The sequence below is a fragment of the Lacerta agilis genome, chromosome 8, assembly GCF_009819535.1.
Source record: "Lacerta agilis isolate rLacAgi1 chromosome 8, rLacAgi1.pri, whole genome shotgun sequence".
Lineage (NCBI taxonomy): Eukaryota > Metazoa > Chordata > Lepidosauria > Squamata > Lacertidae > Lacerta > Lacerta agilis.
The window spans coordinates 5,416,981-5,436,416 of NC_046319.1; the positions used below are offsets into that span (position 1 = coordinate 5,416,981).

Sequence of the window (19,436 nt, forward strand, 5' to 3'; positions counted from 1 at the left end):
ATTTTATTTTGATTTTCTCCCTCTGTTCAGAAGCTGTGAGGTGGCCAGAAAGACGGGTGCAACTGAGGAATAATGACATGATGTAGTGGAGCATGGAGTGGCAAAGATTGGGGCTGGGGTTGGGGGGGGAGAGCTCAGAGGAGGACAGAACAGAACTTCAGAGCATAGAAACTTCATCACCTCAAGTGATCGCTGCCTGCTCATTTGCAGAATTAAAAGGGTGAAAAAATCCAACTTCCTCCTTTTTATACAGTATACAGTATAAAAAAAAATTAAAAGCTGAAACACGGACACTGCATCAGATCACAAGATGCGTAGGGGAAAAGCAACACGTCTGAGATAAGGAGGCAAGCTAATCTGGACATCTTTTAGTAGACGTGGCCTCTGGGCCTAAAACGGCCTTTGAGGGGGGGATGCTGTGCAGAGGTTTGTGACAGCAGAGGAAGTCTGCCTTTGGCTAAAAGGGGGAGCTTCGCTTCCAAGTTCTCAAGAAACCCAAGCAGCCCTCGATACACGCAAGAGATTAAGGAAACAAGAGCAGTAAGAGCGTTGGACAAGGGCCAGAGAAATCTGGGTTCAAATCCCCATTCAGCCAGGAAGCTCATTGGGTGACCTTGGGCCAGTCATTCTGTCTCAGCCTAGCCTCCCTCGCAGGGCCGTTGAGAGGACAAAATGAGGGAGGACCATCTATGATGTGGGCTAGAAATGTAGTCAAGGAAAAAAAAACCAGCCGTACCTATTTTAGACATGTCCATCTTCAGGTTGAAATCCCAATTCCGTGGCAGCTTGAGAGACATCCCTATTCCAGTGGCGGGAAGGTCTGCGCAACTGTGTCTGAACTGCGGGTCTGAATCCCCTCCACAGATTGCGCCTGCGTGCTATATATATATATTTAATTTCCTTCTGGGCTTACTTGAAAGAAGAAAAAAACTCTCGGTTGACGTTGGTTTGCCAACAACTTCCTGTGATCGTCTGTGAGAAACCCAAAGGAGGACTTCTCTTTTTTTATTTCCCAGTTCAGTCTCTTCAGTTCCCAGGTGCAATGCAGATATCAGTTTATTTCCAACCTGCACCCCCCCCCCCATCCCTCCAAGGACTTTGGAGAGCACCTGAGCTCTAGCTGCATTTAGCTCCCTACTAATGGGCAAACATGTAGTGAGAAGGGCATATGCACACACCCTGAAAACAGTTTGCAGGCTTGGTTCATGGAGCTGCATGGGTGCTGGTGTGTTAGCGCATTTGAGGAAGTGGGGGCTGCAGCTTGTACATCACTCATGAGCTGGGGGGTGGGGTGGGCAGTGCTGGATTTACGTATAAGCTAAACAAGCTATAGCTTAGGGCCCCACTCTCTTGGGGGCCCCCAAAAAAATTAAAGGGGAAAAAAACTGGATGTACATTTCCAAAACATAAGATAAAAAAATAAAATAATACCTACATACAGCAACAGTGTTTTGTGTTGTGTAGGCTCCTATGGGGGGACGCAGGTGGCGCTGTGGTCTAAACCACTGAGCCTAGGGCTTACCAATTGGAAGGTTGGCGGTTCGAATCCCGGTGACGGGGTGAGCTCCCGTTGTTCGGTCCTAGCTCCTGCCAACCTAGCAGTTCGAAAGCACGTCAAAGTGCAAGGTAGATAAATAGGTACTGCTCCGGCAGGAAGGTAAGCGGTGTTTCCGTGCGCTGTTCTGGTTTCGCCAGAAGCGGCTTAGTCATGCTGGCCACATGACCTGGAAGCTGTACGCCGGCTCCCTCAGCCTGTAAAGCGAGATGAGCGCCGCAACCCCAGAGTCGTTTGCGACTGGACTTAACTGTCAGGGGTCCTTTACCTTTACCTTAAGGTTCCTATGTTGTAAGTAATGGGCCCCACCTGCTCGTCTGCTCCCTCAAATATCACTGGTTTGCTCATTTCTATATATAGGGTGCCTGCATTCCACATGTACAAATGGCTTGGAACCCATGTAAGGTGTGATTGTACTGTACTTTGGTTTAAAACTTCTGGGGAGGTGTGAAGCTGTGGGCGGGGGGAGGCTCAGTGTGTGCGACGTAACATCTTTCACACCAGCCCTTCCTAGCCCACTGCTATGATAATGGTCCAAGGCCCCTTAAGCAGGATGTGCTCCAGGAGGAAGGCCGATCACTACCATTAAAAGCACAGATCACAAGAGGACGCAGTGTTGAATTCCAAAACCGGGATCTCCAATTCATTAATTCTAAGAAAGAAGCCCTTATGGAATCATAGAATTAGGATCCCGAGAGTCATTTAGTTCAACTCCAGATTGGACTAGGTTTACATCTGGAAAACTTCGTATTTGAAAGCCCTTCATAAAAGGTGTTATCTGGAGGCAACTCTTTGCATTAACGACTTGTGGTTTACTGGACTTGTGCAACGCTTATTGATCTGGTAATGAGCAATCTGACGAGTCTGGTTTTCTTAGCTTCAGGGTATATTGTGGAGGCAGCGTAATTGCACCATTTTATCCTGGTCGTTGCATTTGTGTTTGAGGTAATATTTTTAATGCACAACAAAACCAAGAATTTTGTTGTGGGCGTGATCATTTTGCTTGGGGGTGTAACCAGAGGAGCTTGCTCAAGATTTAGGATTCATTCTATTTATCATTAAGAGAAGCTTAATTCCTCTTGGGTCCTTTTCTTGTTTAATGATCAACATTTCAAGCTTTGAAACACATTGAATAGGGGAGGAAATGAATGCACCATTAATAAGACCAATATGGGACTTCCAATTCCTGTAGCGAGCATGGAAGGTTGCTCGAATGGAGATACTGGGGGACAGCGGGGGCTAGCTCCCTCCGATGAAGTTGGGGGGCCGCGAAGTGACCCCGCAGACACCTTTTAATTCCTGCCTCGGTCTTAGACAAAGTTGGAAGAGTTCACTGAGAAAGGAAGGGCAGAAGGTTGGGTTTTATCACAACTCCATTCTTGAGAAAGCCGTGGTCAACAACCATGTTTGCTGTGGATCTCCTTTGATTTTGGACAATTAGGCTAAAGTGAAAAGGCGTCCCTGCTAACATGATGTGAACTGAAGGTTTGGAAAGGTGTTAATTTCTGCTGCGACAAGACTTTGGAAGAGGGGGAGCAGGAGCACAGATGGTTTCTACATGTGTTGCGCTGGCAAAAAGACCGATGTGACGAGCAGGATGGTTTCGAGGGGAAGGCGACCACGAGCAGCGCCCGCGGGCTCCCTTTTATTGACACTTTTGCATACAGGTTAATGATTAACTCTTTAGGAACCAAGTGGCCCAATGGCGATACATCCATACCATAAAAGGAAATGCTCCTGCCCTGGGTTCCTTTGGTGACACCCCCAAACTTCTCCATTGCGTACGTGCTTTTTCCCCATGCCTCTCTCACATGTGCGCCTCTCCCGCTGCTCACCTTGTGACTTTCCAGTACTTTTCCAGCCACTCCAGCACTATTCCAAACATCCCCATTGTTCTCCTGTCCCTGCCGACACGTGCATCTCCATCCTGGCGCTCCTGTTATTCCAACCTTTGTGGAATTGACGTGGCTTGACAGCGCCAATCCGACCACAATCCCCACATACATTCTACCATATTTTTCGCTCCATAAGACACACTTTTTTCCTCCTAAAAAGTAAGGGGAAATATCTGTGCGTCTTATGGAGCGGATGGTGGTCCCTGGAACCGAATTGCCCAGGGGCCAAGAGGATCATGCTTTTTATTTTACATAGAGAAAAGGGGGTGTTGAAAGGACCCCGCTGAGCAGCAAGAGATCGGGAGATAAGAGTCCTCGGCTCCCTTTCAGCCCTGCCCTCTTGCCCAGGCCTCCATTGTTGAATGTGCTGCAGAGGGAGGTTGTTTCTTTCCCCAGCAACATGTGACTGGCTGATTAGATTATCTGTCTGGAAACTGTAGAAAAGGCTCCCTTTCCTTTAGGAGCTGCAGAAATGTGAGTTGAACCCCATAAAAAGGGGCTTTTCCTCTTTGCTTTTCCCCCTTTGCAAAAAAGCTGCAAAACTTTTAGCTGATCCTCAAAAAATCAGGGCTTTTAGAGTAGGAAAACCAGAAAAAAAATTTTTTTTTCTTGTTTCCTCCTCTAAAAACAAGGTGCGCCCTATGGTCCGGTGCACCCTATGCAGCGATTTTTTTTTTTTTTCTTTCTTCTCAAGGGTTTTTTGTATCTACCCTCCTCCAAGCAAGAGGAGACTTGAGATGTGATATGACAGCCACCTCCAAATATCTAAAGGGCTGTCACATGGAAGATGGAGCAAGCTTATTTTCTACTGCTCCAAAGGGGAAGGCCTGAACCAACGGATTCAAGTTACAAAAAAGTAGATTCCGACTAAACATCAGGAATAACTTTCTGATGGTAAGAGATGTTTGACAGTGGAGCACAAGTTAGTTGGGTGCTATCTAAGAATAACACAGGCCAAAATTGCATTTTGCTGTTTTTAAAAGATGATAAATTCTGGGATCTATAAAACTAATATCAGGCTCATTTGGCACCTGCTTAAAACATTCTTGCTTAGTTAAGTCCATCCAGGTATTGGATAGAAAGTCGATATGGGTTTTAATTTGTTTTTTTATGGTTATTTTAACTTTTGGAAAATCTCAATTTATTGTTGTTATTTATTCTTAGTTATAATTTTGTTTTATCTTTTTTGTAAACCGCTTTAAGGTTTCTTTGTTTTTACAATCAAGGGGTGAACCAATTTTATGGAATCAGTAGACTAGAATAAATCCAGCAGACTTGAAATAGAGTATTTCATAGATAAGATGATTTAAAAAGATGTGGCTTACGAAGAGTGGCAGAAAAGCAAAGGAGCCAGGAAAAGTGTGGAACGGCAATCATATTGTATAGTTGGTCTCTAAGGTGCTACTGGAAGGATTTTTATTTTTATTTTATTTTTTACTATGGCAGACCAACACGGCTACCTACCTGTAAATGTATATGTGCTGTATTTGGTACAAAGTTGTAAGTGGGACAGGGGGAGGGAAGCGGGGGGGGGGTTTAAATATGCTCTCTGTTCCTGTTTTTGAAAAGGCAAATAAAAATTTTAAAAACAAAAAACAGAATAGAATAGAATAAAACAAACCCTTCTGCTTGGCCTAAATAACTGCACGCGCACACACACACAAACAGTTTAGATACATTTTTATTTAACAATATTACCGTATATAAATAGGATAAAATACCTTTATATAATATTTCACATTCTGACAGTCCAATGAACCAAAAAGTAACAGAGGCAAGCCTACAAGTGTCTGCAAAAAAAAACCCAAACACAACCCAAAAGAAAACCAACCACCAACATTCCTCCTGTTAAAGACAAAAGCACAGAGAAATAAAGCAGAGGATTTGTGGAGGGGGGTAAGCACACATCCCCATCGGAAGAAGAAAAACGGGGGGGGGGTCCTGTGAGTGGAGAAAGATGTCACAGGGACATTAAATGGGTTCACAAGTTCTCATTGACATGCCGATGAGCACAATGGTTGTATTGCCAGCTTTAGATATTGTGGATGCGGGACTTTTCTGTCAACCTAAGCTACCCCTCCAAACATACAGAGCTGTTAGCAGAAAGAATTGGGGAGGGAGGGAGGGACTGAGAAAGGTTGGAAAGGGATGGCTAAGAGTCTGCTTTGATGCTTGGGAAGTCTGTTGTCTAGAGGCAGTTAAAATGTAGAAGCACTTCCTTCTGGGAACCCTTGCTAGCAAGCAGGGCAAGGAGTCCCCCAAAAGATATGCCTTTGATATAACAAAGGGGAGTTATGAGGACGTCAGCCTTCGAACTCCTGAAAAGTTAAATCTCATACTTGTGCTGAGCAACCAGTACCAGTTAAGCAAAGGGTCTTTTAAATGGGGGGGGGGGTGCTGACCCGTGTTCCCCAGTTCTTCTGTCCCCAACTCCACTCAGCCAGATCCCCACTCAAAGCATCACAACCGCCTCGCAAGTGAGTGCGAGTGCCTGGCTTCCACTCCAGAGACATTGCTTTGTGTCGGTGTCTCTCTTCTGACTGAGTTTAGCCCCAAAGAATGCAGAATCCGGACTTGGTCCCAGCTCCAACCCCTGTGAAATCCAGCCTCCTCCTCCCCCAACCCCTCTGGATCCACCTTCCCCATCCTGTGAGAGGTGCGCAGGGACTCCCCTGATGCTGGCCCAGCTACCACTGGGATTGTGGGGTGGGCCAAGGTCACCTGGTTCAGGTGTGACGTGCTGGCTGCACACCTCCAGCTCCTCGTGGCTTGCTGGTGTGCACGTGTGCCGCGTGCCAGGCAATAAGGCCAGCCAACCAAGGACACAATTTGTCCTGACTAGGCCTAGAATATGCAACACACACTCCTCTAAGTAATTGCTACGGCACCCCAATTTAATCCTGCTCAACTCCAGGCCAACTCAGGGTTTTCACCAGCAGATAAACCCACACCGCTAACTACCCCTTAAGCAACTCCACTGCATACCAAACTGCCTTTTGTTACCTGCTGTTCCTCTTACCAGGTGCCAGACCTTTGCTACCTGTGTGCAACTGAAGTAAGACCCACAGGCTTCCCTTTGGGCAGGAGAGACTCTCTCCTACTTACACCTCAGTCCCTTGGAGGAACCGGCTGTTTCCGAGCTGCCCTTTTCTAATATGAATGGATCACAGCCCTCTTTGCATTCCCCCAAAGAGAAAATGAATAGGCCATTTAAAAAAAAGAAGGCATTGAACTTAAAACCGTCCATAATGTTGTCATCTAATGACTAAAACCAGGATGTGAATCCTTCCTGTTCTGGGTAACTTTAAATGAGTGCCAGTTCTCAGTCAGGGGTGCCCCCTGTGGTGCCTTTGCAACAGAAATGCCAGCACTTTGTTTGACTTAATACCCAAGACTGGCTCTTGCAAGGATCTGTGGACTGCAGGGACGACCAACAGTCACTCGTGTGCTGGGACCCTGAACCCATCCAGTACCTGAAATGCACTGCCATGAGAAACAATCCCAGAACAGTGCGCAACTATCCAGACAGAGTGCACACAATGAGCCATGTGTGTGTGTGTGTGTGTGTGTGTGTGTGTGTGTGTGTGTCTAGGATACACTGTTCATTTCCAGTTCCCTCTGGGAGGCAGGATGCAAGGAATTGTGGCCACCAGCCAAATAGCTGGAATCAGGAAATGTCAGTGACATTTCAATGAAACAGAGACCCCCTTGAGCCCCCTCCCCGAATTTTGTTAATTAATTAATTAATTAATTAATTAATTGCTGTTGCATAGGCACTTGTTGCCCCACATACCCATTCTGCTTCTGTCCTGCTTCCCCCAAGGTCAAAACACTGAGTAAGTTCAAACACACGAACACACAGGCACACACACACAAACCCACTTGCCCTTTGTTAGGTATCAAAACCCAAAACCTCCCGTCAAAATGGCAGGCATGTCCAACTCAGCGGTCACCTGTGGTTAAAAGGCCATCGTTAGATCAGGAAAAAAGACTCGTTTCCTTTGGGGAGGGGGGCCGTATTGACAGCAGAGGAACGGGAAGCGTGGGGCAAAAAATCTTCCCCTGCAACCCCCCCTCAACTCAATAAACTTCTCCCACCATGTGGTTTCAGATGCCTGGACTCTGAACCCAAGAGCGTTTGGGGCAGATGGGATGAGGGAATATACCAGAAGACACCTTAAAAAAAGGCTAATCAGCCTACCGCAAAGTGCTCCTCAGGAACTCTCTTCTGTCACAGAGGAAGTGACAGCACAGGTGGTCAAGGTGACCCTGAAGTGGAATCATGTCAAGAAACACTTGTGTGGCATTACCCAGGCATCACACCTAAGCTAGCAGCTGCTCAGTGACTCAGGCCCAGATCTCAAAGCATACGTAAATCTGAATCAAGGCTGGACCACTCCAGGCTGTGATGGGGGCTCAACGTGGTTGAAATTTCCTCCTTCCAAAAAACCCAAAACAAATTAACCCCCAAACACACACACACACACACACACACACACACACACACACACACGCCTCTTCATATGGAAAACTAACAGAATCTTTATCCTTACTCTCTCACTTTCTGAGTCCTAATAATGCCTTTGTATGCATGAGCTTTCAGTCACATGAGTCCCCTTCTGCAACTGAAGGTGGGACCAGTGCCTTGGGAACGAGGACTCCAGTGGGAGCGCTTGAGGGGGCAGAAGATAAACAGGAGCCTCACAACAGCAGGGACTCAAACAGCTGCATGAGATGGGCAATGCAATGGCTGGGCACCCAGGCACCCAGGCCAGCCTCTGCTCCTTTACGACCCCTTAAAGTTCCCATGAGGCCACATGTCTTGCTTCAATATCCATCTATTCAGGTACTTTTGCTCCAGAATGAAGGAAGGCTTAAAAAACAAAAAAGGGGGAGACCCCAAAAAATGTTCAGTAGGATTTGTGAAATAAAACCTAAAAAATAAAAATAAATAAAAATGCATTTGCCTTCATGGTCTTCCATTTTTTTCCTGTGTCAAATGGTTCGCTCTGCTTCAGGAACATAAAGATAAATGCTCCGATCTTCCCTGCTTATCAAGAACAGCTCAGCAGCAGGTGAACTTTGCATCCTTTCCCGCCAGCAATGCAAGAAATATGGCAACGTCACGAGGACAGGGAGCAACACGCATCCATTTTATGCGCGGGAAACTGGGTTAGAAGAGGAAGCACTTTCTCCTGCTGGCAGGGATTTCCCCTGCACGGAAGCGAGACAATGGCAGCTGTTTCCAGGGCAGGATGGCAGGCCTTGCCCCCCAGCCGCTTGCAGAAGCGCCACTTAGAGGGCATTCGGCACAGCTGTCCTTGAGTCTTCCTGGCTCTCGAGCTGCTTCTGTGAGCAAAGTGCCCCTGGATCCCAATTTTCTTGGCTGGCCCAGAGGTGGGCGAGATCTCCAACCCATCCCTGTGAAAACCCACTCGACATAATACACATGGCACTAAGGATGGGTCTCTGCACCACCATATTGTCGCATGTCTGTGTGTTGAACAGGGACGCAGATTGGGGAAAGCTGCTCACTTAGGAACCTGGGCGTTTGCCAAATGCAAAACGCAGCACCGGATCCATCTCACGGATAAGGAAGCCAGGAGTCAGGTAATTTTGATTCAACACGCCCACCTTCTTTCTTTTTAAAACCCACGCTATTTGGCACTCTTTCCTGTCTCTTCCCTCTCCCTGCTACAAAAACACGGCTGCTCTGAGAGTAGAACGGGCCTTGCACGACTTTCTATACACATCTGGGAATAAGAAAAACCACCGGGCAGATCCAAAGGGGGTAAAACCACCTTCCAAAACCATCAGCCAAGCGTCTCCTTCCGTGCTACAGTTCCTTCCCAGCTAAAAGCTCCCCTCTGTTTGCTCAAAACCACCGCCACAGAGATATAGATACATTTCTTTTTTAAAAAAATGCACAAATGCAAACCTTTTATATGGAAAAGGAAGTGAGAGACATGAGGCTTGGTTATTGTCCTAAATCAGGCAAGCTGGGAGAGGGTTTCCTCTGGGGGGGGGGTGAGGGGCTTGCCCACGCTCAGTCCCATCCTGATGGCACAGGGGCCTACGCATCCTCAGAGCCAGCCAGCATGCCCTTGTCCACCAGGTGGGACTTTAGCGTGTTGAAGATGTTCAGCTGCTGGTCTGGTCGCAGAGTTAGCAGCTGCTGGATCAGCTTGCTCGGATTAGGACCCCTGGAGTGAGAAAAAAAAAAGAATAAGGCAATCACCTCACCTCACCAGGCTGGGAATATTTGGAAGGGGAGACTTCCCACAGACCAGGGTTTCCCAAACTTGGGTCGCCAGCTGGACTACAAATTCCCATCATCCCTGACCACTGGTACTGCTGGCTAGGGATGATGGGAGTTGTAGTCCAAAAACAGCTGGATACCCAGGATTGGAAAACCCTGCTGCAGACCCATGCCTTGTTTAATTTTGTTACTGGGATTAATGGCTAAGGCGAGTCTTCCTTTTAATGCCACTGTCAGGCTCTCTTTTGACACTGAGCAAGGAATCCCTTTGATCCCAGCCTCACATGCTCTCCACAATCCTATCCTCTGAACTGAGAACACAAGGATTATTAGAGAGGGTGTGGGGAATTGCACCGTCAGAATATTTGATTCACCATCCCGGAGTCAACTGAGGTATGGCTAAACCAGACCCTTTTGGACACAGTCATTTGTAACTTTTATAAGCAATAATAGTGTATTATACAAATCTCCAATGACTCACGCATCGCTCTGGAGGGTTATTTGCCTTCCTCCTGATGGATATTTCTTTTGCCTAGCCTACTGCTCCCTTCCCCAAACAATTAATTCTCTTACTAATGGCTTCTGTTCCGATTTCACTCTGACCAAATTCCTCCACATTAATTTCTTAATATCGATGACGTTGTAAACAACCTCCGTACTCCGTTCAGTCACAGTTGTGGTTTTTTATTCTCCTTTTAATAATAATAATAATAATAATAATAATAATAATAATAATAATAATAATAATAATTTATTATTTGTACCCCGCCCATCTGGCTGGGTCTCCCCAGCCACTCTGGGCGGCTTCCACCAAACATTAAAATACATTTATGTTCATGTATGCAACAACAACTGCAAGAATACTTCTTGCCCAAAAGTGGAAATTATAGGAATTACTAACGATTGATGAGTGGCAGACGAAGATGGTGGAATATGCTGAACTTGTGAAACTGACCGGGCGGGTCAGAAACCAGGACGACTCAAGGTTTCAAAGAGATTGGAGTAAATTTGTGGATTATTTAAGATTGTACCGAGGAAGTTTGAAAACACTAGTAGGATTGGAATAAGCCTTTGACAATGGTTAAGAGATGGAATTGATAAAAACTGCGTGATAGGATTGGACTAGAAAACCTGCTGACGAGAGGGGGGGAAGTTGAAGCTCGGCAGAGCATAGATTTAAGTTTGTATGTCTGTGAATGTTTTTATTTGATGTAATTTGAATTAATTGGAAAATAATAAAAATTGTTATAAAAAACAACAACATTAAAATACATTTAAAATATCACAGTTTAAAAACTTCCCTAAACGATCTGTACATCTCTTTGCCTTTTTACAGCTGCATTTTCAAAAGCCCATAAACATTTACTTTCAGAAAAAGAGAAGCCAAGGATTGATGGTGCAACCCGCAACCAACCCAAACCATCATCTCACCTGATAAAGCTCGCAATGTATACATTCACAAAGGTGGCCATCAAGTACTGGCAGTCGAAACGATCCATGATGCCTCCGTGCCCTGGGATGGTATTGGCGAAGTCCTGCGCAATCGAGAGGGGAAAGTAGAGAGTGTATGTGCCTTGGCAGGTGAAGGGGATTCCTGATCTGTCAGTGAACTGCCCTCGGCACAGCGCAGTGAGGGTGACAGGGGTTTGGGATGTTACAGAGAGCCCCGACAACACCTGAGTAGCAGCACTTCTTCATCCAGTGGGGGCAGCAATGAGACCTCAAGCAGGGAAGGGGAGGTTTCTCAGGGAACGGGCAGCGAAGGCTCTAGGGACGTGAGAGAGCCCCTACACCCTGCGGGCGCAGAGGGTGGCACGCCACTTCCGTCACCCCAATTGCGCAGAGGGGTGCCACGTAGGGCAAGGAGGAGGAGATTCCGCATCCCGCGTCTTTTTTGCTGGGGGGGGGGGGTTTAAACCGGAAAGGGGCACTCCCGGATACTGCTGGTGGATGATACAGACGTGTATTTGTTAGCTCTGCACTGTAAATAGTTGTGCACAATAAAACTATGAAAAGAAGCAACGGAATCGGCTGGTTACTCATGAGCAACGAACCAGAGATCTTACGTGATCCAGACCCACCTGCCCTCTTGACTCTTGACACCAGGAAACAGGGAGGAGGAGATCATCAGTAATTTCCACCCCCATCAGCCCCCTACCAAACAGAGTCCTCAGTCTGTTCACACCCCACTGGAAGTTATGGAATCTAAATTGTTTCACTTCTTGTTTACTAACCCAGACTTTAAGGAGAAGGATTTCTGTTTTTGAAATCAAGCTCCTATATTTTATATAAACATCTGGGGGAAAACCCCCTGTAAATTTACATATATAGTAAAAACTGTTTAAAGTTTTGCAAACTGTACAGGTGAAACTCAAAAAATTAGAATATCATGGGAAAGACCATTTATGTAAGCAAATGTCTTAATTAGCTACTGGAGTTTAATATATGAGATAGACTCATGACATGCAAAGCGAGATATGTCAAGCCTTTGCTTGTTATAATTGTGATGATTATGGTGTGCAGCTGATGAAAACCCCAAAGTTGAAATTGTTAATTTGGGGTTCTCATCAGCTGTATGCCATAATCATCACAATTATAGCAAATAAAGGCTTGACATATCTCGCTTTGCATGTCATGAGTCTATCTCATATATTAGTTTCACCTTTTAAGTTGAATTGCTGAAGGAAATGAACCTTTCCACGATATTCTAATTTTTCGAGCTTCACCTGTTCACTTTTATTACTGCAAGACATTTCGATAGTGGGGGTATAATATAATATCTAAATAACTATTCCATTAGAGTTTTAATTACTTTAAAAATACCGTATATTGCGGCGTATAAGACGACTGGGCGTATAAGACGACCCCCCAACTTTTCCAGTTAAAATATAGAGTTTGAGATATACTCAACCACAGATTTTCCACCCGGCGTATAAGACGACCCCCGACTTTTGAGAAGATTTTCCTGGATTAAAAAGTAGTCTTATACGCCAGAATATACTGTAATATTTTGCATGTTTTTAGCTTTTTTGTATTTTATCTGTGTTGTTTTAATTTTTGTAAGCTGCCTTGAGTCCGGGTCTGGGGGAAAGGCAGGATACAAAGAAATATGGTAACAAATATATTCCAGGATTTATTAGAACTGAAGTGGGTTTGATAGACCTGCCATCCTGACCATGCTCTTTTGAGGCAGTCCCTCTTTCCAGCTGTGGCATACCTTGATCTTGAAAGCTCTTTTAAATCCGCTGGCAAAAAACCCTCCGAAGGGTCCGATGAGGGAGGCGAAAGTCGAGAGTGCAATGCTGTGGATCTGGAAGGGGTACATCCGAACTGTTTTCTGGAGAAAGGAGGAGGAGGGGTCATTGTCAGTTCAAGAAGCTCTGCCACGCCGGCACCTCACACCGGCAGGAAGGTGAGCTGGAAAACGGCTCTGCAAATCCTGCCTATTATACCTGCAGTCTTACGACTGGCTCTAAGAACGTAAGGATCGCCCGCTGAATCGGGCCAATGGCCTATATAGATTAAAACAATAAAAATTATTTTTTAAAAAAAAAGAGAGAAAAAGATGCTGGACTGGCTGGGCCTTTGGCCTGATCCAGCAAGCTCTTATGTTTCTCAGAAGTTTTCCAAACCTGAACGCTCTGATCTGGATGCTTACCCAGCCGACGACAGACTGAAGCACCAAGGGGATGTTGTATTCTTGCAGCTGGAAGAGCTCAGGGGGCTCGCAGTCCACAGTGAAGCTGTTGCTGTCGTTGTTAAACTCCACGGGGCACACGAAGCATCTGTATCCAGACATCACATATGACAGCTGGATGGGGGGGGGTGGAGAAGAAGAAGAAGAGTTTGGCTTTGATATCCCGCTTTATCACTACCCGAAGGAGTCTCAAAGCGGCTAACATTCTCCTTTCCCTTCCTCCCCCACAACAAACACTCTGTGAGGTGAGTGGGGCTGAGAGACTTCAGAGAAGTGTGACTAGCCCAAGGTCACCCAGCAGCTGCATGTGGAGGAGCGGAGACGCGAACCCGGTTCACCAGATTACGAGTCCACCGCTCTTAAACACTACACCACACTGGAGAAGGAAACGGAAGAGGCAAAAGGTGAATTCCTGCCAAGGAACTCTGATATGAATCACAGCAGAGTTGGAAGGTCCCCTCAAGGGCCATCTAGTCCAACCCTCTGCAAGCAGGAATCAGAGGTAGAGAATTCCTGACAGGTGGCCATCCGACCTCCGTTTGAAAACTTCCAGTGAAGCAGATTGCAACCAATGAAGTCTGTTCCATTGTCAAATCACTCTCCCCAGCAGAATATTCTTAAAGGTTATGTAGAATCTCCTTCCTTGTCATTGGAATCCACTGGTTCAGGACCTGCCCTCTGGAGCAGCAGAAAAAAAGCTTGCTCCGTCTTCCATGGGACAGCCCTTCAGATATTTATTTTAAGTGGACCAGCTGGACGGCTAGGAGCCTTGGGAACCAGACGTGACGGAAATCTGTCAATAATTCTCATGCTTTGCCTACATTTCTTTCAGGCTCTGAGCCCAAATATTATTGCTGTATTGGATAGCTACTTGATGTTTCAGTTCTGGGTTCCAGAACTGAATTATTATTAAAACAAAATAAATAATAATAAAAATCCTTCCAGTAGCACGTTAGAGACCAACTAAGTTTGTTCTTGTTAGTTGGTCTCTAAGGTGCTACTGGAAGGAATTTTTTTATTTTTTATTTTGTTTTGACTATGACAGACCAACACGGCTACCTACCTGTAACTTAATTATTATTATTATTATCATCAAAATTGTCGCTTTTTTGCCACAGCAACTCCAAGTGACCAACAATATCTCAAGCAAAACAACCACCACCTACATTAAAACACCCCACCCAGGCAAAAAGGCAATAGATCAGGGGTCAGCAACCTAAGGCCCATGGGTCAGAAGTGGCCCACAGAGGTCGTTTAACCAGCCCACAAGCTGCCCCCAAACCGAGCTGCCCACTCACGCACTGCAATAAACTGGTGCAGCGCAGCGTGGGAATTCGTGCCTGCGCCAAAAATTGCGTCTGCGCAGACGCCGAAAATCGCATGCGCGCTCATGCACATGCGCGATCTGGCCCACGGAGGGATCTCTGCAGGACCAATCCGGCCCAGGCAAGATAAACTTTGCTGACCCCTGCAATAGATAGTTAAAAGGCGAACATCAGGTCGAAGAGGAAAGTTTTTGCCTGGCGCCAGTAGCCCCCCAGAAATGAGGAGCCCCCACTAGAAAGGCCCGTTCTCGTATTGCCGCCCTCCGGACCTCCCATGGAGGGAGCACACAGAGAAGGGCCTCAGGTGATGATTGTAAAATTCACAAAATCATGCTACCATTCAGAGAACTTCCTGGTGAGTTGAGGGTGCTCTGTGGGGCAGGCCCATCGCCCTCAAATGGTCCCAGACTTCCACCATGCATCTACATCAGCCTGCTTTATGGGTGACACGGCCTCTTGCTCCGAGGCCCAACACAACTTTTGTTCTTAACCAAAAAGGAAAGGAGCAACTTACTAGCAGGCCGAACACCACAGTGGCGAAGAACCCTCCAATAAAACCTTCCCAGGTCTTCTTTGGGGAGAGCTGCAGGAACAGGAACAGGCAAGAACATTGAAAGGGAGGAGCTGCAGAAGCTAAAAGAGTCTCCATGAACACATCGGACAGGACAGAAGTCCCAAAACTAAGTTATAAGTGTTGGGGAAGGGCCATGGCTAAGTAGCACATCTGCCTTGCAGACAGAAGGACCCAGGCTCCATCCCCAGCATCTCCAGTAGGGCTGGGAGAGTCTCCTGCCTGAAACCCTGGAGAGCTGCTGCCGGCCAGTGCAGACAATACTGAGCTAGATGGACCAATGGTCTGACCAGGGGCGTAGCAAGGGGGTATGTGGGGGAGGGTCGTCCCGGGTTCCATAATGGAGGGGGTGACAAATTATCAAGGAACAATTTGTTTGGAAAAAAAAATGTGGGAATTTTTTTTTTAAATGCCTGCTCCGAAGGTCTTATCTTACTATACTAGGGATTATATAGCTATATATCAAATTTAATGCCTTCGGTTAATATCTTGACCCTCCTCCACCAAAATAGCTGTTCACCTGGCTGTTTTCCTATGTCGTGAAGGCTGAAATTTCAGTTCAGTGGAGCACTTACTGTTCCCAACCCTAACCCTGTGAAAAGCCATCTAATTAGACTTTAATTTGATTTTGAGATGTTTTTAGGAGGTAACTTAATTATTGTTTGATTTTATACCAATGTTATACCAATGTTATGTATCTGATGTTAGCCACCCTGAGCCCGACTTTGGCTGGGGAAGGCGGGATATAAATAAAAGTTTATTATTATTATTATTTGTTATTATTCCTTTGTAAGAAAATATGAAATAACGTAAAACCATTTTTGCGGGGGGGGGGGGTGTCCATCTCGGGACCAGAACCAACCTTTATCAGCGGAGTGCGTCCAAAGAAGAAGCCGAACATGTAAGCCATGATGTCGTTGCAGATGACGCAGGAAATTGGGACGATAAACCTAGATAGCGGGGAAGGAAAAAAGACCTAGATAAACCACTCAAAGGACCTGCCTGGATTGGAGAAAAACACACTTGACAACAGCAAGGGGCAGCAGCTCACAGCTGTGGCTCAGATCCAGAGATCATCTCGCCAGCAGGGAGTTCTAACTGCTAATTTAGAAATAGCACTCTGGAAGGCTGTCCCCTGATGGATGGATGGATGCGTTCATTTGAACCAGCAGGCGCCATTTCAATCAGCAGAACTCCCACTCCTAATAGCGCTTTCATAATTTCATTTTATGGAAAGAACTCCTGGTGCAAATTAAGGGCCCAGAGCTTCTCTCGAACCTCAGTTTAAATGAGAATTTACACCCTGGTAAGCAGATCTTTCGGCTTTCAGAAACCACAAGTATCATTCAAGTGTATGGATTTTCACACCCCTCCCCTCGGTTGTTTTCAAAGATATTAGCGAGATTTTGCTTTTCTGTGCTAAACACGTCCCTGCAGCCTGTGATAAAATTTACATCGTGGTTCCGAGAAATATTTGGATCGTTATCATTATCATTAAGGGACATACATGATGCTAAAAGCTACAGGTGGAAGCTTCTATTTGCCCTGAAAGGAAATTTCCCACTAGTGTCCAGAGGGATTCTCCGCAACCCCTGCAAATACTAGTTTTTGGGGAAGAGTTTTTTTCCAGGACTACTACAGGGAGGATATTGTTAAATTCTCTCTCCATGCTTGCTGCAATCCCAATATTTATTGGCTTGCCTTCCCAACCTCCTCGTTGATGCATTATTATTTTTTTAAGGTTGGCATTTCTGAATATCATGCCTAGTTTGGCCTTTAGTTGCTATGTTTTCACCTAAAGGGTGTGAATATTGGTTTGATCTGCAAAAAAATTAAAAACAGATAATCCTGCCAGTGGCTGCATTTGCTATGCTGATTGACAAGCTACGCTAAATGTGCCGAAGGCATCCTTATCCTCTGGGCAAATAAAATTACAATTTATGCAAAAGTGAGAGCCAGCTGAAAAGACACCGGTTAAGGGGAACCTTGCTGTGTTATCATTTCATGCTGGCATGGTTTATTATAATAATAATAATAATTTATTATTTATACCCCGCCCATCTGGCCGGGTCTCCCCAGCCACTCTGGGCGGCCTCCAACAAATACCAAAATACAATACAAAGTCACAGTTTAAAAACTTCCCTAAACAGGGCTGCCTTCAGGTATTTTCTAAATGACAGGTAGTTGTTTATCTCCTTGACCTGTGATGGGAGGGCGTTCCACAGGGCGGGCGCCACTACCGAGAAGGCCCTCCTCCTGGTTCCCTGTAGCTTTGCTTCTCACAGTGAGGGAACCGCCAGAAGGCCCTTGGAGCTGGATCTCAGTGTCCGGGCTGAATGATGGGGGTGGAGACGCTCCTTCAGGTATACAGGACCGAGGCCGTTTAGGGCTTTAAAGGTCAACACCAACACTTTGAATTGTGCTCGGAAACGTACTGGGAGCCAATGCAGATCTCTCAGGACCGGTGTTATGTGGTCCCAGCGGCCACTCCCAGTCACCAGTCTAGCTGCCACATTCTGGATTAATTGCAGTTTCCGGGTCACCTTCAAAGGTAGCCCCACGTAGAGCGCATTGCTGTAGTCCAAGTGGGAGATAACCAGAGCATGCACCACTCTGGCAAGACAGTCTGCGGGCAGGTAGGGTCTCAGCCTTTGTACCAGATGGAGCTGGTAGACAGCCGCCCTGGACACAGAATTAACCTGCGCTTCCATGGACAGCTGTGAGTCCAAAATGACTCCCAGGCTGCGCACCTGGTCCTTCAGGGGCACAGTTACCCCATTCAGGACCAGGGAGTTTGAATGGTTATTAATTGTTATGGCACCTGGCAAAATGAGAGTGATCTCCCTCCAACTGTGAGTGTTTCACTCTGAGATAGCCGCTAGGACAGGTTAGCCAATGGATGTATTTGGGGTTGGGGTTGGGGATTCCTGCCAGGCTGAATTATCCCAGAAGATGACCTGGAGAAGATGGGACACATGGATGACCAGGTCTCACATTAGGTGATGGCACTCATTGCCATTTGGGCCTCTCCTAGCTGGACTGAGTTGGAGTAGTAGACAGTGGGCCCTAAGAGGGTCTTGCAGTTTTTCAAACTGCTGGCGGCTTCATTTAGGCCACGAAGCTTGCAATTGGTTAGGGAATGGAGCAGGCAGCCTGTCCTGGATGGGGTTGCACTCCCCGAAATTAGCAGGTGTGCAGCCGGAGGACAGAAATGATCGAGACCACACAATTCAGGTTGCAAGGGCATTTTCAGACAAGAAGCTTAAGTCGCCTCTGGTCCTCTTGTGCGCTACTAATTCAGAACCGGTCTTATGCTTGCCTTACAAATCAGAATGAAGCAAGAGCTGAACTTTAAGCCTCATGCAGGAAAATGCCCGAAGCGTACCTGCTTTTTTGCTGAGCAGTTCCTGTGCAAGGCCCACTGAGTGGCTGCCTCACATTTAGAAAGAGCACATGCATGCACAGCAAAGCAGACTGGGATTCCTCCTTTTTGCCTGGTTAATGCCAGGAAAACTCCCCCCCCCCCCCAGATCTCATCATGCCAACCCAAACAGTTGCCCCAAGGCAGGTGGAGCAGTGGGCAGAGGGGGCATGATCCAGCGGCCCACTGATTCCTGCTCCTTCTAGTGAAGCCCCATGCAAGAGGCCTGTCCCCATGCTATGTTCTTTGTCCTTCAAGGCAGCCCGGCGGCCTGCGCTACACAGCAGAAAGTCAGTAAGCAGCGCCAACTCACCAGATCATTCCTTCAAACAGGTTGTGAATGATGAGGTGGGACTGGGTGACAACTATTAGCAAAGTCACATGGGTCCAGCCAAACTGGAAAGAGAGAACAGCATGCAATCCAGTTTGCGGGGGGCAAAAAAACAACATTTCTCAAAAACACACACCAAAATGCTGATTAGAGAGAGAGAGAGAGAGAGAACATCAGGGAATTTGCCGCCCTACGTTCCACAATGACAGGCACAGCATTAGCAAAAAGACCACACACGCAGCTGCTTGTCTCTAGTCTGGAATCGAGGGAGCCCCTTCCAAAACTGCTCATCGCTTCCCCCAGGAGGCCCACTGTCCATGCCTCTCTTGCAAACGAAACAAAAAACCAAAGGCCCACCCACCATTCGTTCTCACATGCAGAC

General features: G+C 46.5%; 2 protein-coding genes across 2 annotated transcripts in view; both read right to left on the reverse strand.

The window, feature by feature from the left end:
• The window catches only part of ARHGAP25 (Rho GTPase activating protein 25), a 28,248-nt gene extending 27,398 nt beyond the window's left edge, over window positions 1–850 (reverse strand). Inside the window, exon 1 of the mRNA XM_033159166.1 lies at window positions 737–850. Coding sequence (XP_033015057.1) covers window positions 737–797 — 61 coding nt within the window. The 5' untranslated portion in view covers window positions 798–850. The remainder of the gene's footprint in view (window positions 1–736) is intronic.
• Window positions 851–9,368: 8,518 nt separating this feature from the next.
• CDS2 (CDP-diacylglycerol synthase 2) overlaps window positions 9,369–19,436 on the reverse strand; it is a 36,949-nt gene continuing 26,881 nt past the window's right edge. The window contains exons 7-13 of the mRNA XM_033159168.1: window positions 19,037–19,119; window positions 16,165–16,252; window positions 15,246–15,314; window positions 13,368–13,520; window positions 12,927–13,046; window positions 11,141–11,244; window positions 9,369–9,653 (exon numbers count right to left, since the gene is read on the reverse strand). Coding sequence (XP_033015059.1) covers window positions 9,524–9,653; window positions 11,141–11,244; window positions 12,927–13,046; window positions 13,368–13,520; window positions 15,246–15,314; window positions 16,165–16,252; window positions 19,037–19,119 — 747 coding nt within the window. The 3' untranslated portion in view covers window positions 9,369–9,523. The remainder of the gene's footprint in view (window positions 9,654–11,140; window positions 11,245–12,926; window positions 13,047–13,367; window positions 13,521–15,245; window positions 15,315–16,164; window positions 16,253–19,036; window positions 19,120–19,436) is intronic.